Source organism: Diadema setosum, chromosome 17, assembly GCF_964275005.1.
Source record: "Diadema setosum chromosome 17, eeDiaSeto1, whole genome shotgun sequence".
NCBI classification, from domain to species: Eukaryota; Metazoa; Echinodermata; class Echinoidea; order Diadematoida; family Diadematidae; genus Diadema; species Diadema setosum.
This window is the reverse complement of record NC_092701.1, coordinates 8,890,208-8,917,691: the sequence shown is the minus strand read 5'-3', so window position 1 is coordinate 8,917,691 and position 27,484 is coordinate 8,890,208. Positions and strand designations below refer to the sequence as shown.

Here is a 27,484-nt window from a genome sequence, read left to right as displayed (position 1 = left end):
TGGATAAGACACACTTCCAATGAGTCAGAATAGTATTTGTTAATACAATTGAGCATCACAAGGATTATGTCTTGAAGAGCTAATTGTTGATCATGGAAGAAATTTTTCTTTGAACAGTGCAATAGTCATGTATATACAAATATTTATTTGATATCAGCTGGTACTGCAATAAACATCTATTCAATCAAACATTCTGCATGTTTGTGCATCAATTACTGAAAAGTAGGTATAAGGAGTGCAACATATTCGTGATTGTAAGCTTTTGACATATATACATTTTATACAGTGTGTGTGTACGTGTAGATATGTTTTTGCTTTATTCAAATGTGACCCTGCACCGCAAAAACCAACAAAAATTCGCCAGACATGAATTTTCAGTTAAGAGCAGATTCTGAAAGAGCAGACTCAAAGCTTTAAAATGATGTATAACTCAATTCAAATGGACACTCCTAACCTATATAAATATTGGAAAGAAAGCACACATTCTGGAAAGTGTGAACTGAGAGAAGAGGCTCTGAAGTACATGGTCTAATCAAGCACTTATACTAAGCCGTGCTACATGTGCCATGAATGGGACAAAACACAGGGTGTAAACCATCGGAGCAACAACAATAAAGGGATTATCAGATTACACTAAAGTTGAGCACGCTCTATCAACACATTCTGTCCATGATAAATGTCAACTTTCAAAGCAGTAGCATTATCCTCTCAAAAGTTATTAGAGTTGAAAATGAAGAGTGTGCAAAGGATTTTCAAGAAATGAAAAAGGGCCTCTAAAGACAAACCTGATCACATTACTCTACCAAAAGAGAGTTGTAGAAAAAACTGCTGAAAACCCGCTTTCCCATTCATTTTATGATCCCAGTCAAGAGTAACGTAGAAGAATAGCTCATTCAGAAAGATGGCAACTCAAAAGTTGACTTGGTTGACCTGTTTTATCTTTTTTTTGAGTCCTCACTTTATAAATCCAGGGGTCTGACTTTTTATTGGTTTTGTGATGAATGGTCACAAATGATGATAAGGGTATTTCAGCCATGCGATGACTGTGGCAACAGGCACAACTGTCGAAAATGCGTTTATGTTGTGAACCTGATTTCTAATACAGTGCATTCCCGTTATAACGAACACGGTTATAATGAAATTCTGGTTACAACGAAGTAAAAATTCAGGCCGCAAAATTATTCGCTCTTTGTCCTTTAATATTTGGTTTTGTTTGTGTTTGGCTTTATTGTTTGTTTGTTTGGTTATAACAAAATTTCGATATAACGAAAGAAAATCACCGGTCCCAAGGACTTTGTTATAACGGGGTCCATTGTATCACTTCAATAATACATTGTCATTACTCTGGTTCTTTTGACTAATGACCAACTTCTTTGACTTGTCCATCATATACAGTTCTTGACGTTACAGGTATCTGGCAATTGACATACAGAATGAACACAATTGATACAAGAATTTTAATGGAATTAGTATGTATTTATTCCTGACACAAATACGTATCTCGAACAGCACATACAATGTAGAAATAACACCTTCTGAGGTTAAATATTTTAGAGAAATATTCTTCTGGTCACATGGGAGCTGTCACTGAATTATAATACCAAAAAAAAAGAGAGTTTCTTTTTCATGATTTTACAAATGTGCATGAAGAGGGGGCAAGAATAGTCTTCACAATCGGGGAGATTTTTAGATAAGGTCACTGGTCTGAAGATGTTCGACGAAAACTTAAATGCTTTCCCCTCAGAAAGTGCTCTACACATTAGAGTCACCTTCCTGGGATCATAGTAGACAATTACTGTATGCAGCCAATCAGAAAACTTCAGAAGACAAATCCGAAGGGTCAAGGAAAAAAAGAAAGAAAAAAAGAGTAAGCATAAAATTTTAGCACCAGAAGCTACGACCAGACTTATCTTGAAAAGTACACGTAAGTAAAGACAGTATCATAGCTTGCGAGGTACATATTGACAGTGCGTTAGAACGCTAAAACAAGTGACAAGTTTTTGTTTGCATGAACAAAATTAGAGCACAAGAGGCTACGACAATAGACCAATTTTCTTGTAAAGCACAAAGTACAGGCGGTATCGTAGCTTGTGAGGTACATATTCACAACACATGAGGAACACTAAAACGAACATGGTGCACAATTTGTCTTGCAAGACTACACTTGGGGGCACAAGCGTAAATCCTACTCTTTCCAATCCACACACCTACAGGTGTATACAACAGTTGCATACTTCATTCCATAATTTGTATACCTGCATTTTCTTTTCTCCAAACATTTGATGAAAAACTCCTGCATTTTGAAAAAAAAGGAGAACATGCTACTATACAGTGATTAAAAAAGACTTCATTAATACAACATCACCTTCTTAGAGGGATATTTCTACTGCAGCCCTCTAAACTGGTTCTTAAAATGTTTATTCATTTATCTATACACATAAATAAAATTACTTTACATTGATTGTCGACGTCATACATGGACTACATCACATCCCGTACATCGTACAAATAAGAAGTACCCAATTTCTTGCATCTTTCCTCTGTCACAGCTTCAGCATATACTTTCAGATTATCCAGAGCAAACACATTTACACTTTGAAAGAAAGAAAAGATGCCAAAGAAAAGACAACATCGTGCTCTGCATTAATTTTACAATTGCTCAGTAAGTGGTAATGACTAAATTCATATTACTGTACTAAAGGAAAAGGGGGATTCTACAGCAGAGAGTGTCATGATTATGATTTCATTTGACTTGGCTGTCCATTTTGCAACGATTCGTAACTAATCGGTGTGAAACCTTCACATTTTTGCAATTCTGCCACATCGTTCAACCAGTTGATTTTGGTGTAATTCTTGTCAACATTACTGATTGCAATTCCGGATCACACAGTCAAGACTTCAGAAAGCAAAGCAACTTTAGTTCCGTACAAGTTTTCTTTTTTTTTTTCTTCTTCTTCTTTCACTAGCATCAAAACAGCTGAACAAAATCTTTTCAAGGAGTATCACTACATTACAAAAATTCACAGCCGTTGCGTATGATAAGAACTTCAAAGTCTGTTAAAAAACAAACCTGGACATTTAATACACATGGTTCACATCTAGAAAGAAAAACTTTTTTTTTTTTTTCATTTTGAATATTGTTGATGCAATAATGTTTTAAGGGTTTTACAATCTTGATTGGGGAAGTCAAGATCAAGGATATACTATATAGTCAATCCACAGATGTGATTCTCTCAAAAGATTAACAAAATACAACCCATTTGGAGTCTGCCAGGTCTAATTCACATACATCAATTTGATCAAAGCAGATGAAAGAGGGTGAACAAATAGTATGATTCAGCCTTGTAAGTCATTGAAACAATTGATATTCAACATTTAATATGATTAAATAATATAATGATTCCATTAGATTAGTAAGACAAAATACACCCTAGCATCAAAATTTTTTCGTAACAGTATAATTGCAGCTTCGTTTTGGCACAAAATACTGCAAAAACAACAACATATTCTCATTTCTTGGACATTTAAAAAAAGAAATAGACCAGAAAGATATGACAGGGAGTACAAAAATATATACTGAATAGATTTAAATATATTTTATTGACACAAACGTTGACAGCTTTCTCAGTAGACATATAGACATTAGATTCCAAGAATTTGTTTGAAAGAATACAAACTCTTGTCTTTTTTTTTCTTTCTTGTAAAGAGATGACATCTACGTAGGTGGGCGTGGTTAAACGCCATTCCTAAGCACACGTTAGTTATTTACAGAAAAGTAAAGTGACCCCAGCAAGTTGTGTCCACAAGACATCCTTGTCGCAAACGACAAAGAAAACTCTCCTGAGCCTTGTAGCATCAGACCGACACTGACATATCAATGGCACCACCCTTCCTACATCAAGTTCCAAGGAACACAGACGAGAGCCTTACTATGTCTCTCACACACCATCACTGTGGGCAGGAAAAGGAGGCGTGTTGTTTTCTTCTCTGGCGTGCCATTCCGTCGACTTCAGTTTCACATTTTTGTCTGTTGGTGGGTAGGAGCTGGACGAATCATTCGCTGGGCCGGAAAGCGCACATAAAGAGATTTCTCCTTCTGTAATCTCTTTCTCTCTCCTTTCTCTCTCTATCTCTCTCTCACTCGCTCACTCTCATTTTTTTCTTCTCCATCTCTCCCTCTCTAGCCGAGCTTATGCGTAGAAGGGAAACTGTGACACTGAGATATAAATATGGTATACGAAGTCCAGCTCCACCTGATTGTTACTGCCGAAGCTCTTGGCCCGCACTCTGACGATGTATTCTTGCGGGTGGCGCAGCATCAGTCGCGTCGACAGCACCCCCGACCCGTCGGCATCTCTTCGGATACTGAAAGGTACCTGCAGGATGCAGGGAGGAAAAATATGATCATAGTAGTGTCTGTCATTCACAGTGCTCGGCAGTGTTGCATCAAAAGAGGTCACATGTTTCAGGCTGGTCAATTTGAAACGTCAATGTCATTTCACTATTGTCTCTTACAATCATTGGAGGGGGCACTCACAACTTAAATGTCAGCACATACCCTCTCCAAAGACATGCTGATTATGCAACATTTTTAACCTCCTTCCGAACAAGTTTTCCATGACTTTGTACAAGATGCACAAGGTCGCTATACATAACAGGTTTGACGGAGTTCTATCTTTCCAAATCATGTAAGTTGACGAAGGTGCCATTTGGCAAACGTACAAGGGGTTCCTGGATCCTAATAGGGACTTGTGTTACTATACCCTACTGATTTGCACTAGGCCATTGCTGCTGTGTTTTCAGTTTCATCAATTTAAACTCTCAGGTTGGTGAACAAACTGCATACACTAATTAATTCCTTGTGTGTAGAAATCTAGTGGGTTCTGTACAAAGTTAATGAAAATTTCAGAATCTTTTATGGAAGCTGTAAAACTAAAGGGATAATTCTCTGCTATTCAGACAGCACCAAAAAAAAAAAAAGAAAAGAGAAAAATTAGTATTCGCTCCTGTTATGCTCACTCCGGTGTCCCTAACACTGAAAATTTTTAATTAAATTAAGTTAATGCATTATAAAGGAGGTGAAATGACAGTTAAGCTTTTAAAACCTCATTTCACTATTCAAGCTTTAAAGTATCCCAACTTCCAGAGGACCAAACAGACTCTTTATCCCTTCCTTGGCTTTGTGGCAGCCCACTGGCAGGCACACACAGATGTCTGGAAACTAACTGTCGATGAACTGAGATTACCTAATCCCTCTAATCCCTACCGTGTCAACATAGCCTTCCTGTTGGACTGAGGCACATTGCTACACCTGAGTGGGCTTACTAACTTTACAACTACAGTTCGACCTCGATTATCCGGCCATGTCGGGAGCGGCGCTCATCCGGATAAGCGAATTGGCCGGATATGGGAGACACAATGTTAATGTATATAGCTGCCGTCCCAGTGCACTGGCAGCTAGGCAGGTAGCGTACCCCACAACAGTGGTGTAATCTATGGTAGCCTGCGCAAAATTGTAGTCCCTTCTTCACAAAAATAAAGTATATCTTTATGTGAAAATCATACATGTTTTACCTCATTAGATATTGAGAAACCTATCATGCACATCTTATGATATTAGTTAAATAGATCCATGAGAGTCACTGTTTTTTCTCAATTTTTGGATGAAAAAAAAAAGGCCTTCACTGTGTGAACGCGTCTGGATAATAGAGATTTCCGGATAAAATGAGGCCGGATAATCGAGGTCGAACTGTAAGTCAAGTTTGGACGGATGACTGAATGCTGATAAAAAAGCTCGGCCAGTTAAGCTTAGTTCCTGGGTTCATAAAGGGTTAAGAACTGTCTGGAGGCAGTCATCTCTTGTTTTCATAGATAAGTGGTTGGTGTCGAGATGGGAGGGGGACTTACCTCTCTGTTTTCAATGGAGAAGTGTGTGTTGGTGTGCATGGCGCCCCCTTCCCGCACCACGTGGAGACGTAGCAGGTCTCGGCTGGACTGCGTCTTGGTCAGCAGGGATAGCGTCTTGAACTGGATAATCTGGGCTAGGCTGTGGCAGCGACGCAGCTCGTTGCTTGGCAGATTGGACGGGCAGCTCTTGCGGCAGTATCTGTTATGTGCAGAGAGAAGTGAGCCATTGTCATGTACTGGAATGGTACTTAACCTGTTAAAGATAAGTCCCAAGTATTCTCGGACTGGTGTCTATGGTAAATGCGTGCTATAGCAAATCAGCTTGTCCTCTGTGACCTTAAAGATAATTAACCTTCTGATGCTTCAAAGTTCAGCTAAACACTCTTCTTCAACAGCTCAGTAACACTGATGTCTCTCCTTACCCCGTATGAGCATCTCTGTTGTAGTATTGCGGACAGGACGTCTCCAGACAGCTATAGTTCCCTTGGCGATTGAAGCAGAGCTGGTTGGGAGGACAGCGTATTCCATATACCACACACTCGTTGATGTCTGTGGGCAAAGGTTGAAAAGGACAGTCACACATGTGTAATAATGATAATGATATTTGCAATTCATATTACAGCATGTACATCAAATCAATCAAGTAAAACACTCCAGGTGCACTCGAAGAAGAAAGGATCAAGATAAGACAAAGAAACCTATATAATGGAGGACAATTTCTTTGTAAACTTTGGTATTGTTTGAAGATGGACTGATGACAGTTATGTTGTACTACCAATATACAGCCTGTAACTGTGTGGGTGAGGTAATCCAAGCAGATTAAGAAACAGAAAAATGCCTACAATTTGCAGCTCAAACTTCAGCAAAAATTTTGTGAGGTCTCTCCTCAAAGAAATAAAAAAAAAAAAAAAAAATTCTCCATATGACATATATGATAACTGACTATTTGTACATGCACATCTCCATTATATTTTGCCTACACAAGATATATGCAATTGTATGAAATTATAAAAGAGTTGATATGTCAACTTTTGGTAATCTCAGATTATCAATTTTTCTTTACATTCAACTTTATCTTTGAATACAAACAGATGAAACTGTATCAAATTGAAAACGCTCGTAATATCATTTGAGCATCATCTAGACAAGACATATGTCTCTTTAAAACATTGTGGTAATACAACAGGCATAATACAGATATGAGTGCCTTATCTGACGTAGCAGAGAATTCTGACCTTCACAGAAAAGTCCATTTTCCGCAAGCACGTAGCCTGGTGGGCACTGGCAGTAGAAGCTGCCTTCAGTGTTGATGCACTGGTACTGGCACTGATTTGCAACCACACATTCATCAATATCTGCGTTAAGAGAAGGAAACGTACAGAAAAAGTCAAAATCATTTCACCTACATGTACTTGTCAAGGTGTGAGGGTTGTGAGTTCTTGTTTGTTTGTGTGTTTGTTTTTGGTTTTCTCTGGTTTGATACATCAACAATACATCAACATTATTCAAAACAATTCAGTGAATTCACAATACAGTGTTCCACTTACCGGTTGAAGCGGACAGGCCAATTTCCAAATTCAGGGTCGACATGGCGGGCCCACAGAAATAGAACTGACATTACAATGTACATGTATGTTCTATTTCTGTGGGCAGAGCCAGCTCTCTATACCAAAAAGTATATAAAAGCACATGCAGTGTGCTGTGTTTGCTTTTATACTCTTTCGTCTACACTACCAGTCTAGGCTATAAATGTGACTAGAGGTGTGTATATGTTCACCAGCTTTCATGCGAAAGTTGTGCAAGCTTTTGAAGTTTTGCATGTATTTAATTGTGACCACCAATTTCGTTGCCATTATGAGGTGTGCACTGGTAATAGCCAAAACCTTATAACGTGCTCATGCACTCAGCTTCACTTGGTAAGCTCTGTCATCATTATTTAGTTATTCCTCCACAGTGGATATTAAAAGAATGAGATAATCTCTTTTCATGGACACTTAGTTTCCAGATATTTGATTCAATATTTGGTATCCTGGGGTACCAAATGAAAATTTGGCATTTTGTTGATTTTTTTTTTTTCAGTGCTGCACTCTGGGTTACCAAAAAATGTGTAAATACAATTGTTAGTATTATTATGCAAAAAAAAAAAAAAATATATAACTCTTCTTGTTTGTGATTATACAATAATTAAGGCATGCATATAATGACTTTTTGTTCTCATTTACATGCTCTGTTGTAATCTTTGATGTTTAATATCATTGTACATGTATACACAAAATAACATGGAAGGAAAATCGGCATTGGGATCATGATTGCCATGCTTATCTATGCCAGCGCTGATGATGAGAAAATAGTAGTTATGACAACATTACATAAGTGCATAATAATGGACATGAGATGGTGCTACACAATGCTGTATCCCAGGCTAGGAAGGTACCTGGGATACGGCGTACTGAATCATTTGTGGCAATATGTGAACAAAGCACGATGAAGGGTTCATGAGCATCGACTTACAAATACATGTATGTAGAGCTTATAATAGGATGAATGATTGAGCCGGGTTAATCGATGGGATGATGAAATGAAAAACGTCGTAGCAGTAGTAATGCCTATGACTGTTGTGGCTGGTTTGCTAATCACTGTTGGACAAACACGTTTATAAATAGGTTGTCGCATCCCTCCTTGTTTCTTTGCATTATTTGGTAATGACCAATAATGCCCAAATGGAGCTTATCCTTCCATCATCTGGGGCATTTTCAGTTGTTCTTTTGTTTTCATGTGAAAACATTAGGGTGATCTCCGACAAACTTCACTTCATGATTAGGTTTATCATCAAAGAACCATGTATTGCCACTGGAGTGGCACTTCAGACATTTCCTCAGTTCGGACTTGCATTCCTCTTGCGAGCTCACGTGTTTACCAACGTCAGCATTGTAATGCTACATGCAACAAACGAAGAATCTGAGTGCCATTATACCAATTGTGTTCACCGCAGTTACTGTTTACTGCAGTTTTGGGACAATACCATCTTTGGACTCCCAGTGAATCTCGGAGTTAGCTCATAGTATTATCTTGTCACAGCTGATCTTCTTGGTCAGTCTCTGTCAGTCAGTGAGTAGATGTTATGCTACAATTGTCACACAACTAACATTACATGGCATCTACGCTGGTGAGCCCGATGTCATCTTTTTGTGCATGACAACATCTGTATTCCTGCATAATATACTGACTACACCACAGCATAAAGAACACGAATGTGGGTGTTAACACCAAGGTATCGCTCACAGCCTTGGTACCGGCAGTAACAACCGTTAACCTCAAGCTGCCCCAGTTCTGGCCTAACTTTCCAGCACTGTGGTTTGTTCACGCAGAAGTGCAATTCATTGCGAGCGGAATTACCACACAGCAGACTTGTGTCACATGCATGATTTTGTCCTTCCAACCTGAAATTGTCCAGAAAGTGCAAGATTTTACCATCACCCCTCCTCCACCTGACAATTATGACAAGCTGAAAGCTGAACTTATCAAGTGGACTAAGACCTCCGAACAGTGGAGCCTTGATCAGTTGCTACGAGTTGAAGAGTTGGGGGATAGCAATCCTGCCCAACTGCTTAGGTGTGTGAAGAAGTCACTCAGAGATACAGGACAGCATCCCTAAAGCAACTGTTTCCCTAATGCTTGCCTGGGAATGTCTGACAAATCCTGGCTTCAATACCAGCAACCATCTCCATCAAGCAAGTTGCTGAGCTCCCCGACAAGATGACTGAGGTTGCTATTCCACTTTAATACAATAGCGAACGTCAGTGCTACAGCGCCACAGCATCGCCCACACGACCAACTCTTCCTCTGCCAAATGTCCTCACTAGCACTCTTCTTCTTCTGATTAAGTCTGCCTCCTTCAATAGACTGAAGATTCTTGTAGACTGGTGCTATTTACATCATAATACAATTTATTTACAGATATTTACAAGCACATAGAAAATTTGACGAAAAAAAAACTAGCCACTGTGATCAACCGTTAGACGGTTTCGAAATGATCCCACAGATGGCGCTGAAACAATTTCTGACGACAGGGAATTCCAGTTCCTTACAGTTCTTGGGAAGAACGAATGGCGATGCGATTCAGTTCTCGAATATGGTACCTGATAGGAGTGTGGTTGCGAGGCTCTCGATAACTGAGTAGCCTGTTTGATAATATAGTCCTGTGCTGAAAGAGGAGTGAGATAATTGTGTATTTTGTACATCATAATTAGCCAGTCATTTTCTCTGCGCTGTTCCAGAGTGGTCCAATTAAGTTCTTGTAGCATTTTGGTGATACTCGAGGTGTTATGGTAGCGATTTAAAGTGAATCGCGCAGCTCTTCTCTGGACCATTTCCACTTGGTGGATTACGTTCTTGGTAGATGGGTCCCAAACTGTGGAAGCATACTCAACAATTGGTCGAACCAACGTTTTGTAAGCTGTGGCTTTAACATCAGAAGATTTTATGCGAAGATTGCGTTTTAGAAATGTAAGCACGTTATTGGCTTTATTGACAGTATTGTTGATGTGTTGGGTCTACTTCAAATCAGAAGTGATGGTTACACCCAAGTACTTCACGGATTCAACAGATTCAAGAGGGGCATTATTTAGATGATACACGTGTTGCACCCTACTTCTTTTCCTGGATATTGTCAAAACCTTACACTTATCTGTGTTCAAATCCATCATCCATTTTTTCGCCCAGTCACCAATTTTGTTTAGGTCCTCTTAAAGATTTTGCGTATGATGTTGATTGTCGATGGTCATGTAAGAAATTGCATCATCGGCAAAAAGGCGAACCTTTGTCGCGAGACCATCAGGCAAGTCAAACTCCAGGAGACCCAGTTGTGTAGCCACACTCAAAATGCATGTATGTGGGCTCACTTCCTGCCTGGGCTGCGGGGCCAACCATGGCAACACAGTGGCAGCCAAGGCCGCAAGAGATCATGCAGCTACAGCTGGAGCTATCAATCAAGACACATCGGTGGTCTGTGCTGGTACCACTTGACGTGCCGCTGGTCACTATGCCAATGCCAAAAGAAAGGGGAATGCCTGACACTATGTCAAAAGCACAGGGAAACAACACACCCAAGGGACTAAGCACAACCTCCTGACAGCTGACCGACCACACGCTGATTCCTATATCCCCCTTATACAGTTCGTGTATGCGGGGGTATAACAAGCTCTCCTGGCGCTGACCACACTCCTTAAGTCATCGATTTCTCATTATCTATATTTAATCCCTGACCTGCATAATTTTACAGCACAACTCCCACGCAAACAGGTCTTCACAAAACAGGATTTCCTTCAGGCCTATCACCAGATCACAGTTCATCAAGATATCATCAAAAAAAGAAAAAGAAAAAGAAGAAGAATTGCCATCGTTGGATCACTGGAGCTTTTGAGGCGTACAAATCGAAGCAAATGCCTTTTGGTCTTTGCAACATTGTCCAGACATTTCAGCAATTTGCAGATGAAGGTCCAACCCAGCCTCTCTTTTGTCTTTACCTACGTAGACGATCTACTCATCACCAGTCTGTCTCAACGACAAACGTCACCTCCACACTCTGTTTGCACGGCTGGTCAAGTATGGAGCCACTATCAACCTGGCTAAATGCATATTCAGTGCAAGTGAGCATGATTTTCTCAAATATCACGCAGATCAGCAAGGCAAAAGCCAAATTTGGGAGAAAGTGAAGACCATTTCCCCCAGCATTTGTACGTCAGTTAGGCAACTCTGTCACTTTCTCGGGATTGCAGATTTCTACAGAAGCTTTGTGCTGAACACATTTGCAATGTAAGCTCCATTCACATATACACTATGCCATCAACCCCAGAGAAGAAGCAAACCAATCAAATGGATGGACAATTACGAAATTGAATTCATGCATGTGAAAGAAGCCAAAATCAGTGTGCTTGGACTTGCATAGCTTGCTAGAAAGCCAAAGTACTTGTACATCACAATGTGAAAGCCCACTTGGCACTTATAATGTCCGTTTTTGGCACATCCTTATCAACACTGTTGGTCCTCTCCACCCCTTGAACGGATACCATTACCTCCTTCCGTGTGTGTGTGGACCATTCTTAGCAGATGGGTTGACACTATCCCTATCCACGATGTCACGGCCGAAACCATTTATCGCGCACTTATGCATTACTAGACAGCACACCATGGAGTCCCCTCTATGTTAACTACCAATCAAGGTACAATGTAGCTAGTTGGAGTCAACACTTTTCAACGAACTGACATACACATCCTTGGTTTGACTCGTATCCACAATACAGCATACAATGTACCTCCCCGCAGCAAATGGGCACGTAGAACACTTCCATTGACAACTCTAAGTCATCCATCAAGGCTCACCAACACCATGACAAATGGTTCAAACTTTTACCCATTGTTTTGCACAGGATTTGGTTCACCATGAAGGAAGATGTCGGATGCACAGCCACTGAGCTGATGCAGGGCACAACTCTGATACTCCCGAGCCAGATGATTGTCCCCATGCGCGTGACAGATGTGACAAGCCTGCCAAGTGTATATGGATCGCAAATGTAATTATATTTTGCTTTACAGCCAGGACAGACGAGAATGCAGAATATTTCCACCCAAGTGCTTACTGAGTTGGCAGATTTCCTCATGTTTTCTTTCAGCCCAACAGAGTTCATTGCCCCCTGCAACCGCCAGATGTTGGACCATACAATGTGCTGCGCAAATCTCCAAAACATTTTACTTTGGATAACAGCAGCAATAAGGGCACTGTCTCTATCGACAAGACTTCATTATGTAGATGCTATGCTACAATTGTAACGCAACTAGTAGTGCGTGGCATCTACAGGGTCATAACAACGAACCAGTTGCATAGCCTTCTTGGAACCAGCGCTTTCACCTACTCAAATTCCGCCACCAGCCTCCTAGCCAGTCTCTGTTAGTCAGTGAGTAGATACTATGCTACAATGATCACGCAACTAACAATGCGTGGCATCTACAGGGTCATACCAATGTGCTGGCTACCTTGGGCCCATGAAACCAACGCTTTAATCTTTCAGCACCGGCCTCTTAGCCAGTTTCTGTTAGTCAATGAGTAGATGCTATGCTACAATGATCACGCAACTAACAATGCGTGGCATCTACAGGGTCATACCAATGCACTGGCTGCCTTGTCTTCTCATGCCGTCGGGACATTCCACTTTATTCGTTCGCTCCGAGTGGGGCGGCTCGTAACCGATACATGTCTTCTTGTCAGGCAGTCGGATCTTCCCGGGAGCACAGATGCACTCGTAGTCTCCTCGAAGATTACGGCATTGGTAGGTGCATGGATTGTCGAGACATTCATTGATGTCTGGAAAAGTGGTAATGACAGCAGAAATGTTCACTGATATATTCACATTTTTAATGCTCACCTTATAGCAGAGATTCTTTGTAATGACTACAAACTTTGTTGAAGGCTGCGGCTGACATAGCAATGACTCATGTTGGAAAATTAGATTTGGTGTACTGAAATGTACTCAAAGGAAACGTGAATTAAACAGCTCATTAGTGGATTCTCATGTGAAACAAAAACCTATGAACTTTTTAAACATTAGAATATGAAGTATCAGTGATTGAAACACTCACAAATTCCTGAATGATAACCAAATATTGAATGGTTGCCTGCATTTGAATCTTGAATGAAGCTGAAGATTGGTTCTTTTCAAATATCAAAGGACATTAGCCCCCCCCCCCCCCCACCCACCATCCCAAAACCCAGGGAGGGGTAACTCATATGCAACCAACACAGCCTAGCTGGCTAGCTGTAGTTTACTGGCCCGTTTTGGATAACGTCGGCCTTCTGCCAAAATAAGGGCCTTAAAGAACTTCCCCTGTTATGCCAAATGGGCACTAATAGCGTACAAAGTCTATAGCGTTAAGGGCCTTTTTGCATAACAGTGGAAGTGGTTTAAGGCCCTTTTGGCATAAGACCGACGATAACAGACTTGTTGTGACAAGCTAGGATACCCACCTGTGCACAATCTTCCCTCGGCCCGCAGTCCACGAGGGCACAGGCAAACGTAGCTCCCTCGCCTGTTGTGGCAGGTCTGGGCTGGAGAGCACTCGTGCTGGTTGGTCATACACTCATTAATATCTGTCCAGAATGAAACATGGAAGGAAAAAACAGAATGGGGTAAATTTCTCTTTCTGGCAAACTCAGTTGAGATTTAGCAGGGTTGCCATTTGAGCGCTTGATCGGGCCTCATTAGGGACAAGTGTTTTCTAATACACCAAAAAGTAACATCCCAAACCAAGCATGATGGGCAGTGTGCAGTTTGTTGGCACCTTTAAGTGTGTGTCATTTCACTATGAACTCAATAATCACAACTGATGTAATTGCTTGTATACCTTCTGAAACATTTTGAATCTTAAATTTTGAATGTCATTCCATGTTGTACAAGTGTATCAACAACAAACTCACCTATAATCTCTTGGGAATGATTTATTACAGTGTGGCATGTAGTATAATCATCAATAAGCGAAACCAAATAAGGATGCTAGACTGATTCTATATACTGGAGATAATTTCTTTTAAAGTAAAACAATTCTTCTTGCATAACAACTGCAATAAAACAGTGTTTTCCGCTAATAAAAAGGCCATGGCAGAGAAAATATAATCGGCTGAAAACCAGAAGGCTTAATCACAATTTTTGGGTACTGAAATATCAGTATCAAGTTGTAGAGCTTGATCTTCCCTACAATGCGGTGTCAATTTGAAATAATTTCAGTTTCAGTGAAACATTAAAAATTAAAACCATAAGGGCACTATTTTACCCTACATTTGGAACAATGTGTATAAATCTAACAACTTTTGATTGAATAAACTTCTTATTTCGATGAAAATTGACAATGGCGTTTTATTTACGCTCAAATCTGAGAATGCCATAGCGCCCTTCTGGTTCTCAGCTGACGATATGTTCTGGACTGGAAAGGGACAATGTAATGTTGACTGGGGAGGATATTCAGACTTCATGTTCTTACCTATGCAGCTGCCATTTCTTGCTCTCTCGTAGCCTACCGGGCAAACCGTGATACACCTGTAACGACCCTCCTCGTTGATGCACTGCTGGTTAGGTGCGCAGGGCCGATGATCACACTCGTTTACATCTAGGGAGACAAGAAAACCCAAACAAGCATGGTAGGCATTACAATGAATTCAGGATTGGATGTTATTGTCTTGAGATCAAATGCAAAATTATTGTCGAATGAACGTTGTATTATTCAAAAGTGTGTAGGCAAAAACCAGGGTTGTGCCTTGTCTCTTCCATTCCAAACTGTAGTTTAAGAAGTAAAATTCAACTTCCACGACAAAAAACATGTCACTCTGTTTTGTTTGGTTTATTACGAAAAATCTCTTTTCCCTCTTCAAAATCCTTACCAAATAACTGAATGTTTAAGATAACTATTCATGCTGAAATATGGGTACAAGCAATGGGATCATTTGCCAGACTATGGCATCTGCGGTACTTTTTGTTTTTCCACCCATCTTCAAAAGTAATTTTGAAAAGAGCAGGGGGTGCAAATGAGTAACAACTAAGATAAGCCTGTTTGAAACTCATTAATTCAGGACACAGGGCCTACGACTTAGACTGTAATTTGTGGGGTGAGGGTACAAGTATGTACATTTGCTATAATAAAGAAGAGAGGGGCACATGGTTCTCTGATAAACTGTGGAAGGGGGGAGGTTGCCAGTTTGCTACAGTAGGACCTTGATTATCCCGCCATCAATTATCTGGATTCTCTGTCGACTGGCTGATTTTTTTTTTCTTGTTTTCATGTATTTTCAGTGCCAAATCTCACTCAAAACAAACATGTTTAACCACTATCTTGCGAATACATGACAAGACATATGCCAATCATCGCAGCGGACTGTAACTTTTAAGTCCGTTCGTGAGACGATGTCAAAGACTGGTGCTGCGCTTGTCACTGGCAGAGTGAACAGCACAGGTTACAGTACAATGCAGCAGCAGTATTTGACGAGTAGCAATATCAATCTCATTGTCGATCAATATCAATCAAGCAGTCAGTACATGAAGGGATATTTAACTTATATACATATTTCATTTTATTTTATTTCTGTATCAATTTATTAGGTATGAAACAATGCCACGCTGATAATCACAATATTAGTGAATTGGTAATAACATGTGTATACCCCTAGCATGATATGCTAGAAAGTGCTGTATTTGAGCATACAGTTTCTCTCGTATCCGGATGCCCGCCAGTCACAACATGGGTAGATACAGTAGACTCCCATTAAAACGAAGTCCTCGGTACTGCCAATTTTTTTTGCGTTCTATCAAAATTTCGCTATAAACGAATAAACAATAAAAGACATAGAGCAGATAATATTGTGGCTTGAATTTTTACTTCGTTGTAACCAGAATTGCGTTATAATCATGTTCGTTATAACGAGAGTGCACTGCAATCGAGGTCCTGCTGTATGTCTGAGAGAGAGAAAGAGAGAGGGAGGGGCAGCGGTGTGCCAGGCATACTGACCTATACATTGCCTCTGCCCCTGCAACCTGTATCCGTCACGACAAGAGCACCGATAGCTTCCTGGAGTGTTGGAGCACTGTTGGGAACATACAGTGGGTCTCTCTTGGCACTCGTTGATATCTAGAAGGGGAAGAAAAATACAGAATTTAAAGAGAGATTATTTGAAATCCTTTGCTTAGTCTTTCTTCTCTTCACAAGATTCCTTACCTTTCTTCAAGAAATACATTCCCTGACTTTTCCATGACTGCACAAATAGCAAGATCTAGTGAAAATATGGACCATTTTCTAAATCAAACTTTAAACATGTGATTGTACCATAGGTGAAAATCACAAATTGGCAAAATTCTTTCTATCTATAGATCTACTATCTATCTATCTATCTATCTATCAATTTATCTATCTATCTATCTATCAATTTATCTATCTATCTATCTACAGTATCTATCTATCTATTTATCTGTTCAATTCAACTAAATTCAAATTTTATTTTCCCCTCACGGGGTGGAACACACAGGTTCAAAAATACAGGCATTATACATACAGTACATACACATACACACAATTACAAACACATAACATGTGCAAAGAAAAATATATAAGCTAATTTTTAGACACAAATCCGTGTATCATATAACTTATTTCCAGTGAAGATTTCTGGGGTTCGAATAAATTAAATGAAATCTGTAATATTGTTTCTCCTTCCATCATAAAGAAATGCCAGTTTTATTACGCCAGGGAGAGGTCTGAATTACCTACTTCCATCATATACAAGCTCATGAAAAGAATCTAACTTTTGGTGTTGCAAAAGGAGACACACAAATTTTCAGGGACAGAGTGCTTTTTGCCTCTTACTGTGAGAGAGGAAGGCATGATTACACATTATCTTGTTCGGCTGGATTTAACCCGTAGAAGACTAGTCCCGAGCATTCATTGGGCTGGGGTGAATGGGAAATGTGTGTTATAAGAAAATCGGTCGGTCTTCAATGGGTTAATGGGACTCGAACCTAACAATTTGGTTGCAACGGCAATGACACCACTGACTGCACCTCTGCAACTCTCTACATGATGACGATGATGATGGTGATGATGACGAATTGATAGAAATAGAATCTTAAGTCCACTCACCGCCACAGTCAGAGGTGCCCGGCACTCTTCTTGTTCCCCGGGGGCACAGCGCCACGCACCGGAAGCCGCCCTCTAAGTTTTGGCACTCCTGGTTGGCCGCGCACACACCGGTCCTGCTCAGGCACTCGTCAATATCTGGAGGGTAGTTTTTAAATTGCGGTAAGGGCAAAGTATGTAGCATAAATAATTATAAATATTGCCCGCACTGAAAGAATATTTTCTGGTATCTCCCTCGAGGCCAGTCAATATTATATAAATATAGTACATCATAGAAAAGCTGTGTCGTAACTCACATTTTCCTTGTCTTAAGAGTAGTTTTACTGCATGTTTGCAACTTAATTCATCTACATTTTTGTTCTTTCAATTTTTTTTTTTTTGGTCACTGAATGGAGCAATAGATTTCTTGATTCATACACGTGTACAGTTGTATGCAAAGTGCAACTTGCACAGCATACATGTACGTGCTCATGCAGTACAAAAACATCTAACAGTACACACACTCCAAATCATGTATCACACTGAATTCCATGACATACAACATCCAGAAACAGTTAACTTACAAACATCTACTTCTCAAAAGAAGAATCTCAAACAATTCTTGAATTGTGATCACCTTGCACTTGTGCTTTATTATGTCAATAGATGTATATTTTGTTCATCATGATAGCAGAACACAGCATCAGTCAAAACAAACATATACACATACAATTACACTGCTGCAAAACATTACTGTAAAAGTGGATATTTTCGCATGACTTATTTTTTGCGACATCAACTACTGGAGCATATGGCAAGCAAAAATATTTGCATGCTTTTATTTTCGCGCTAGTTTCTAGTTGAGCGAAATGCAAGAAAATTTCAACACAGCGAAAATGTCCACTTTTACAGTACTGTCCATATGTGACAAAAACGAGGAAGTATTTGTAATCCTATGGTCAGCAATTCACAGTCTATAGTGATGTCACAGTCTTTGGCCATATAGCTTGGGTTGGAATCAGGTGCAAGCATTGTTAGCAACAATAGTGTTAACAGATATTTGGGCCGGGTGAGGTTGTTTAGAACATGTTTCAATGGTGATGAATGGCTATGACAACACACGATGGTACTCTACTGTAGAACAATCAACTGCGCCTTGAAAAGAGTATGTAAAACATTTCGGAAACTTACCTTCGCAAGATCGTTCATTGAACCTATTTCGCCTGTAGCCATCGCGACATGTACACACGTATCCTCCGTAAAAGTTCTGACAATTGTGGGCGCAAATGTCGCTGTTCTGACACTCATTCATATCTGGCAAGGAAGAGAAAAGTAAACAGACTTCTGATGAAACACAGTACCCATAAACTGATTTAAAAAATATAAAATACTTTATCACTAAAACTTCATCTTATAATGTGTAGTATAATTTAGGTGTAATTATTACATAATTGTCACAGGCATTGATAAACCTGAGGCGATAGATATGTCAAGGTGAAATTCTTCAGGAAACGTACGTCAGAACACTGCATAATTTTTCAGTGTAATCAGCAAAGGCAGACAATGAATCTGCCCTCGTGAAATCACTGCAATGGAGTTTTTCTGAATAACACAGCTTTCACAGACTATCAGTGGCAAATAAGGTAAAAACAGAATTGTCATTCTCCACATTCCTACATCATTGACTAGATGACTTTTGCTCTTACCTCTGCAGTATGGACCTGTGGGATCCAGCTGGAACCCTTGTGGACAGTGGTTTCTGGGTTCACCTGCAAAGAGATATATAAGCTTTCGTCATTACCACTGGCGACCTCAATCAAAGTAAGAATTTTCATGGCTTGAAAATATATGTGCACCTTGTGCAACATGAAACTGGCATGAACAAACAAACAAACAAAAAAGCATGCAAAATTATTGCTTGTTACTATGTAATATTATTTCACAACTTTGATCTCACGGTATGTACATAGTAGAGGTATAACAGTTATTTCAAGGAGCTGTGACAATAAATGACTCTTTAATGGTGGTTGGGTCAAGAGGATAATGCACCCTTATTCATTTCAGCAAATAACAGGATTATGTCTTCATATTCCATGCAAAGACCTCAGGCTCTTACAATGAGAACAGTCAGGATCACTCTATGGCCTTGCAAATGTTTTTCACAAAAAATATCGCGAGCGAACATATTTTCATCCTCAGTGATAGGTGGATGTCTCTGGATCAGCTGTGTTAATGTACACGTACAGCCAATCAAGAGATAATCAAGTCCATGCAAAATGAAGAGGTAAGTGGTCTTTGTGATTGTGATATATGACGGGAGATTTTGCATTAAAAGATGTGCACAATTTATTCACTTCAACTGAGAAAAGATGGCGGAATAATTGAAGGGGTAAACGGTGGTCAGCCAAGCTCTCTCAGGTACAATGTAGGTCACGATGTCGGTCAAAAGATGAATTAAATAATATCAAATTTGTTGTATATCTACATGTATTTAAAACTGGGCCTTGAAAAAAGAAACAAACTTATATGAGCCAAAGTGGGCCTCAGGTTAAAAAAGGTTGAGAAGTGTTGATCTACACTAGTACGTATTCAGAGTAACTAATTTACTTCTTGGCTATGAGGCAATACATTTTCTCAGTTAATAATCAATTAAAGAGAGTAACTTTGGTTCCTGCAGGGGTCCTGATACCTACTGTAAGACCAAGTTATGGATTCAACTAAAAGTATAACTGCACTCTAAGGGCCTAAATGCAAGTTACATCAGCTATCAATGATTATACAACACCTACAAAGAATGTAGCTATCCGATTGGTCGATTGCCAATCATGTGACATTTAGTTGTGGCTGTCAGCCTTACAAATTTGTTTGAACAAAAGTAGGTAGTGCATGGATGACATTACCCATTTCCATTGACTCCCGCGTTGAACTCATGATTGACTTGAAGTTTTTGTTCCATTGCATGGCTCTGATGTCACAATAAACAAACACTTGCCGCGCGCACTCAATTAAAGCGCGCTTATAAAGTGCGTACTTTTGTCACTCATTTTTGTAAACAACTTAAAACTGATCGACTTCACGTGTACTTATGTATACGGTGACTATGACTGTGTGGCTACTCATTCATCTTTCACGGAAAATGGTTGTCATTTCTGTGCTAAATTCAAGAATCTGCGTGGACCACATCTGTTGACGTTCGAGGTGTTGTATAAAACAAATTGTGTGTGGTCTTTCCTTGTGCAACAGAAAAAGATTTTGCACTCGGTGAAAGGTGAGGCGCACTATTCAACTCGGCTTCACCTCGTTGAATAAAGCGCCTCTATCTTTCACCTTGTGCGAAATCTTGCACCATCGCACTTGTGATCATTCACTATTTGTATATCACACTTTGTTGCTGCCATGATGGACATGTAAGGGTTGAGACCATCAAGCACTTATGAGCTCCATCCACTCACCTCTTGTGAAGTAGACACGGATGGTGTAAGTCAGTGAGTTGTCCTGCGGGTTGTATTCCACGTAGGCGCCCTCGGCATTCAGCGCCTCGACGAGGAAAGGCATGTTGCCGTTCGTCTCCTCGTAGGTAATGGTGTGGTTCCAGGCGAAGGGCAGCCGGGACCCGTCGATGGTGACGAAGCGGGAGGACTGGCCGTAGATCTCCCCGGGACCGGTCTGGATGTAGCTCTCCCGGTAATTCGGGGTGATGATGGTGTCCTCTGGGTAGATCTCGGGTGTGTCACCAGTCAGGTGGATCTGCAGGCGCAACACCCCGTCCTCGTCCACGCCCTGGGAGATCATTCCCATAGTCAGCTGCTCACCTGTGGCATGAGGGACAAGATTATGTAATCAGTGTGGGAGCACAGTGATATAGCAAACAAGGCTCTGGTTACTTAACCCTGTGTTTTTGTTCGCAAATTGCACGTTCATTACCTTCCTTTCTGTGATCATCCACAAGTGTCTTGTGTTTAAATTGACTGTCAATGAACAGAAGTTACAATTAAATGTACTTGACTCTTATTCCTGCTGTATAACAGTGACCATTCCCTACCTAAGGGGCTTGTCTCACTTTAGTCAAGTTTCTTACTAAAGGAACCAAATTGCTTACAAAATAATGGCTTGCATGTTACAGCTGAAGTGCATTGGCACACAAAGGGTTATGCAGGACACCCTGTGTGCAAATCAAGATGTTTTCCTCATAATAGTGTTTTGTCTTTGGCTTTCGGCATAGTTTAAGACATTCAAACTTTAGAGTTTCAGCAAAGAAAAAAAGAAAGAAAAGAGGATCATGATACCCCACTGTCTTTGCAGAGTTTTTCTGTGATATCCAAACTTTTACTACACCTCATTACATTTGGAACATCTATTGTTTCTAAATCATAGGAATTACCCAGCTTCGCTTGGATTCATTTCATGCTGCATGCTGTATACAGACCCCACATGCATACATATATATCTGAAGAATGCCTTATGCCCTTGTCCCCTTTTTGAATGGCAAAACAACAGGTTGATGAAGGACCTTACCTGACCAGAAGCGGACCTGGGTCTGTCTAGCGAAGGTGCCCTGGGTGACGGCGAAACCGTTGCCAGTGTTCTCCCTCTCGTAGGCGCTGGTCCAGTAGACGGGGGAGATGAGCGAGATCAGCATGCGCATGACGTTTCCTGGTGAGGGGATGGTGAGAAAATTGTTCAAGAGGTCAGGGGTTAAACGTTCAAAGTCAACAAAAGAGAACAGTAGTTTTGTAGGAGGAGGAAGAGAAATGCAGCTTGCAATGAAAACAGGAAGAAACTCTGCTAAATAGAAGCTGAATTATCAAACAAAACTGTTGTCTATTTGGTGATCAAATCAAAAGTAATGTGCAACAACACACAAAGAAAACATGTTAATAGTAATCTTACCAACTACATCATCCTTGACAATCCCACTTTGTTTAAATCCACAGTATCAGGTGATTTCTGCTTAATCTATCGATTTATTGTTAAGGCCACTATTCCATCTTGCTTTTTTGAGAAAAAAAGAAGTATGAATTAAAGTGAAGATGTATCATTTCACCAGAAGAGTATTTGTACTTGCATAGCATCTCTACACTATTACACTTGACGATGAATATCTTATGACTACTGCTTCATTGAATGTCCTCATTAATAACGTCTTCATTCATACCTTCTCCTATTCTTAAAGGGTATTTCATCTAACAATCGTGGGACAACCACTTGTGAACTTTTACTTCAATTTCACAGATAGCAATTGATCTCTCCTAAAAAGGAGGTTAATGCTGAAATCTGTTCCAGAAAACTCACCGATATCTTGCGGCACATTCTCCATGAGGGCATTGACCTGCGTGTAGCCGCCATTGTCTACACTGATGTTGGCCCTCAGGATTCCGTTGTGGAGGGCCTCTCCATTGATATTTCCTGTCACCATGGCCAATGCATACCTCGGTCCAACTAATGGTGGGAGAAACAGGTGGGACAAAGATGTTTGACCCTTCTGAAGATTGATTCAAAATAATTTATTTTCTGACTATATGTATGGATGAGTTGTGACCAAAAGAACACAACCTTAATCCTTACAAAGCAATATTAAGGCACCTCACTCAATTAAAAAAAAAAATCAAGACAAAAGAAAGATGGTTTTCTAGTCACAAGATCACATGATTACTCATATAAGGTGTAGCTCATAATTCCTCTTGCGGATGTGGGAAATTCTTTAACAGGTATAGATGGAGGCTGATTTTTATTGCAATGAGCTGTACTGTCAATCTAACAATCTGTGGCTGTTTTTACAACTTCTAAACTGTGCACAGCTAGAGAAGTTAAGGGTTATTCTAGAATAGTGAGGTCCACTTTACATTTACACAGTAACCTGTTTTTACTTACTGCCTTCTAAGCAACTCCCAAATGTTAAAATATTATCTACTTCTTTCTCTGCCCCCCCCCCCCAAAAAAAAAATATAATAATCATGCCATGAGTAGAATAAAAATGTGATCATACTGTGTGTGTGGCCTTCACACAGATCTTGGTGTTCCCTTGCTTGATTTTCAAAGACATGGCATAGACACACCCACTTTGAAAACAAAAACTTGTAGAAATACATCTGTAATAACAGGCGAGAAGAAAGTCACACAAGCATCCCATGACATTGCATTGGAGCTGTGTGCAAGAAGTGAATATCTTGCATATATCAGGGTTTGTAGACAGTAGGACAGGAAGTGTGATGTGGGACTCACCAATGCAGGGTGGAACGTGGCAGGGCTGACGCCAGTCCACGCGTCCTTCACACTGCGATCCCCCGTGGGCTGGGGCTGGGTTGTTACACGCCCGGAACTTGTGCCTCCAGCTCTCGCCACAGGTCTGTGAGCACTCGCTCCACGGAGACCACAAGCTCCAGCCACCGTCAACTGGGGGGCAAACGGAACAACACACACACATGAATGCCATTGATGATGTTGAAGCAAATAGTTTTGCTTTCTCAAAAGGGCTTTTCCACTGACAAAGTATTATCAGCATTCCCAGACCTTCAGTTGACAAGAACATACACAGCTAATCATTCTGTAACTCATCCAAGTACCGGTACACAGAATAGAAATGTTGATTGTGTCTGTTGCAGCTAACATGTCAAATGTGGATCAAAAAGAAATCTAATCTAATTGAAAGCGTCTTTTCAAATGACAGCCAGGATAAAGCAACAAATCTCACTGTTGCAGCAAATATATCTCAGTACATTTAGATCACAACTTTGAGAGTGCTGTATGATCTCTCAGGGTAAATCATACGGCATAGGCTTCATACACATTTGACAGTGACTGAATCCTCCACACATACTACCTACACCTGTACCAAGGAATTGAATCCAGTGATTAATAGACACATTAGCTTCCTTCCATTCAAATACCACTATACATGATCAAATTTCTAGAAATAGTTCCTTCCCAGGAACAGAATCTACTTGCAGCATTTAAATGGTATGGTTGGGTGTTCATAATACTGGACACCTAACGTTTTGCTATCAATAGAAACGTGAAAAATCTCACAATTTGCCTGAAATTTTACTCACGTGTGGAGAAAATACTCCGGATTCACAAGCGCGCACTGAAAATGCGATCTGAGGTACGCGCTCTTAGATGGCGGCTTCGAACGCATGGGGGGTCATTTTTTCCGTACTCAGTTGCCCTGCTCATTTCAACCGACCACCCTGACAATACGTATAAAGGGCACTTAAATGCGTTTTTTCGACAGGCCGCTGTTTTTTTCTAGCCGTCATTTTTTCCCCAATAATATTTGGATATATTTTGAATCCTTCGATATTACTTTTGAAGGACTGTTTGATGAATTTGACTTGATTTTCATTAGGAAACTTTTCATCGTAATTGAAATAAATTAGATGAGTCGGTTTGTTTTTTCACATTCATTTCTCGTTTCTGCATCAACTCGTACGGTCGTAGCGGGCGACAAAATGTTTATGTCATGTGTACCATGTACATGTGTAACGTGTGTGCACGATCGTACAAGCGGCGGTGACAATTTTGCGGTCAAAATCGTCAAATTTATTACGGAAGGATACTCTACATCTAACAACGAGTCAGCATAGGTAGGCCTAGTTATATGTAGTTACACGATAAACCTTATTCGATTTTGCTAAATTTCGGTAATTTAGAGGGAATACTTAGTTGTTTTCGCCACATTGTACTCGGTAGCGTAGCCCAGTGAAGAATCGAACACCGTTGAGCGTAGTCCCATGCGTACATTTTCTTTCTATACGCGCAATGCCATTATAATGCGCGGTCGGTCGTTATGGACCCGGTCGGTGGGTTGAACACCTACATGTACCATACTGCTCAGCTGCAGTTGTAGTATACTTTCTAATGTACAAGAATGGAACAAAACCTCCTTGATACTTCCCTCTATTTAAGAAAGTTAAGGTGAAAAAAAATAGCGACAGTGATATCCCCCCCCCCCCCCTCCTTCTCAATGTAGAGGAGAGAAATGGGGCTGGCTTTCAATAAGCCACAGTAAACTTGTACCTCTGCATGGCTGCTGGTTACAGGGCTCCACATCGATGTTCTCCCCAAGGCATGGCCTCCCGTTTGGCGATGGTGCTGGCTGGGTGCAGGATCTGAAGCGTTGCCTAGTTCCTCCATTGCAGATGGCAGAACAGATGCTCCACACACCCCATTCCGACCATCCACCATGAACTACGATGAGAAAGGGTATGATATAAGTTCATTCAGTAACAGATGGATGAAACAGATAGACATAAATATATACTATTGTGCCCTCTCTCAGCAATATTGCAAACTGCACAGAATAGAAAAAAACATGCATATCTTTATTCATATGCACAGTAACAAGTACAATGTACATGTGGATGCTGCTCCCAGGGCCCTGTTTCATAAAAATTGTTATCAGTGACAGGTTGTGATAGTTGTTACAAGCTACTGAAATCCTTGAATCTGATTGGCTGAGAGAAATTTGTCAAAGAAATGTGGCAGTTGTCACTCATAACAAGTTTTATGAAACGGGACCCCAGTCTAATAAACAGCTAGAAACCCTTCTGGAAGGTGCACTATCAATATTTTCGGGTGTTTAATAATGTGCAAGTAGCACTCAACTCGCAAAACACTCAAATATAACACCCCGGCGAAATATACGGCGTATTACAGCAGTGTGTACAACACTATGGGGTTTTCTGTGCCAGTCGGCAATGTAAGCGTAAGCGCGTAAAGGGTTAATGGAGAATGTAAGGTGGTAAAGTGAGGGTTCTTCGTCAGGGGAACATACAGATTTATTTTCCTTACCTGGACAGAGTTCACTGTTACACCTCCTGGTCTGCTGAGCGCTGCCCTCACACGGCATGCCTCCGTACAGCGGTCCCACACAGGTCCTGGTTCGTGTCTGCTGCCCTCCACCACACGACACCGAACAGGTGGACCACATGCTGAAAGCTCCCCACACCCCATCCACTGTTCAGGGACGTGGTTAGAAAAACACATTTGAAAATATGTTGATATTACAGTAAATATACACTACACATTTCCCTATCTACATACTCATACACAAATGTCTGAGGTTACTGACTGAAAAAATTGCCTTTCAATAAACACTGATTAATCAGTGTGCGAGTGATAGTCATGATACTGTATTCCTATATACAGACCAGATGCCAAGTTTGGTGAGGATATTCTAAAAAGTCATAAAGCCTAAAGGGTTGTTTTTTGTTTTAGTCTTTGCAGTAATCAACATTTGATCTTGTCAGCTCCAAAAATACAGCTACAATGTACATATTGAAATTTTTCAACACTCCTTTTTCATTGCAACTGAAGGTTGCAATAGAAGGTCATAGATTTGAGTCTCACCCACCAGATCATGTATGGTCATGATTTCTGTCTTTTTTTTTTTTAATATGCACTACATATTGATACATATTGATATTAGGTTCACTGAACACTGTTTACCTGGACACTGGGCTAGGTTGCAGGTCTTGGTCTCACGTGACAGACCCACACAGTCCCTTCCATTGAACATCGGTTCCGGGTTGTTGCACAACCGCTCACGGATCGTACTCCCAGTGCCGCATGTCCTGTCGCACTGTTGCCACGGTGACCACGGCCCCCAGTTGCCATTGACTGAAAGGTGAATTTTGACAAGTTGTACAGAAATTTTCACTGACAGTTTAAATTGAGTCCATAGATTATGCCTATTTTTCTATTGCGCAAACGCAAGAAGAGCATTGTGTAATTTGACATAAGCTAACTTTGTGAATTTGGACCTTTAGGATACAGTGTATACAATCAATGATATTGGTCAATAACATTTTTTCACACATTCAATTCTATTTGTTTATTATGGAGGGGAATAAAAAAAAAGAAGAAGAGAGAGATATGTCATCAGCTGAGAACCAGAAGGGCACTACTGCATTCTAAGATTTAAGAGTAA

The 27,484-nt window shown here is 40.4% G+C and overlaps 1 protein-coding gene across 1 annotated transcript in view; it reads right to left on the bottom strand.

Moving 5' to 3' along the window:
* Positions 1-1,465: 1,465 nt before the first annotated feature.
* LOC140240711 (hemicentin-1-like) overlaps positions 1,466-27,484 on the bottom strand; it is a 142,663-nt gene continuing 116,644 nt past the window's right edge. Inside the window, exons 52-69 of the mRNA XM_072320475.1 lie at positions 27,004-27,174; positions 26,347-26,511; positions 25,573-25,743; positions 23,779-23,949; positions 22,849-22,995; positions 22,072-22,209; positions 21,009-21,368; positions 19,263-19,325; positions 18,748-18,870; positions 17,581-17,715; positions 16,456-16,575; positions 14,938-15,063; positions 13,928-14,050; positions 13,070-13,267; positions 7,143-7,262; positions 6,330-6,456; positions 5,908-6,106; positions 1,466-4,376 (exon numbers count right to left, since the gene is read on the bottom strand). Coding sequence (XP_072176576.1) covers positions 4,191-4,376; positions 5,908-6,106; positions 6,330-6,456; positions 7,143-7,262; positions 13,070-13,267; positions 13,928-14,050; positions 14,938-15,063; positions 16,456-16,575; positions 17,581-17,715; positions 18,748-18,870; positions 19,263-19,325; positions 21,009-21,368; positions 22,072-22,209; positions 22,849-22,995; positions 23,779-23,949; positions 25,573-25,743; positions 26,347-26,511; positions 27,004-27,174 — 2,843 coding nt within the window. The 3' untranslated portion in view covers positions 1,466-4,190. The remainder of the gene's footprint in view (positions 4,377-5,907; positions 6,107-6,329; positions 6,457-7,142; positions 7,263-13,069; positions 13,268-13,927; positions 14,051-14,937; positions 15,064-16,455; positions 16,576-17,580; positions 17,716-18,747; positions 18,871-19,262; positions 19,326-21,008; positions 21,369-22,071; positions 22,210-22,848; positions 22,996-23,778; positions 23,950-25,572; positions 25,744-26,346; positions 26,512-27,003; positions 27,175-27,484) is intronic.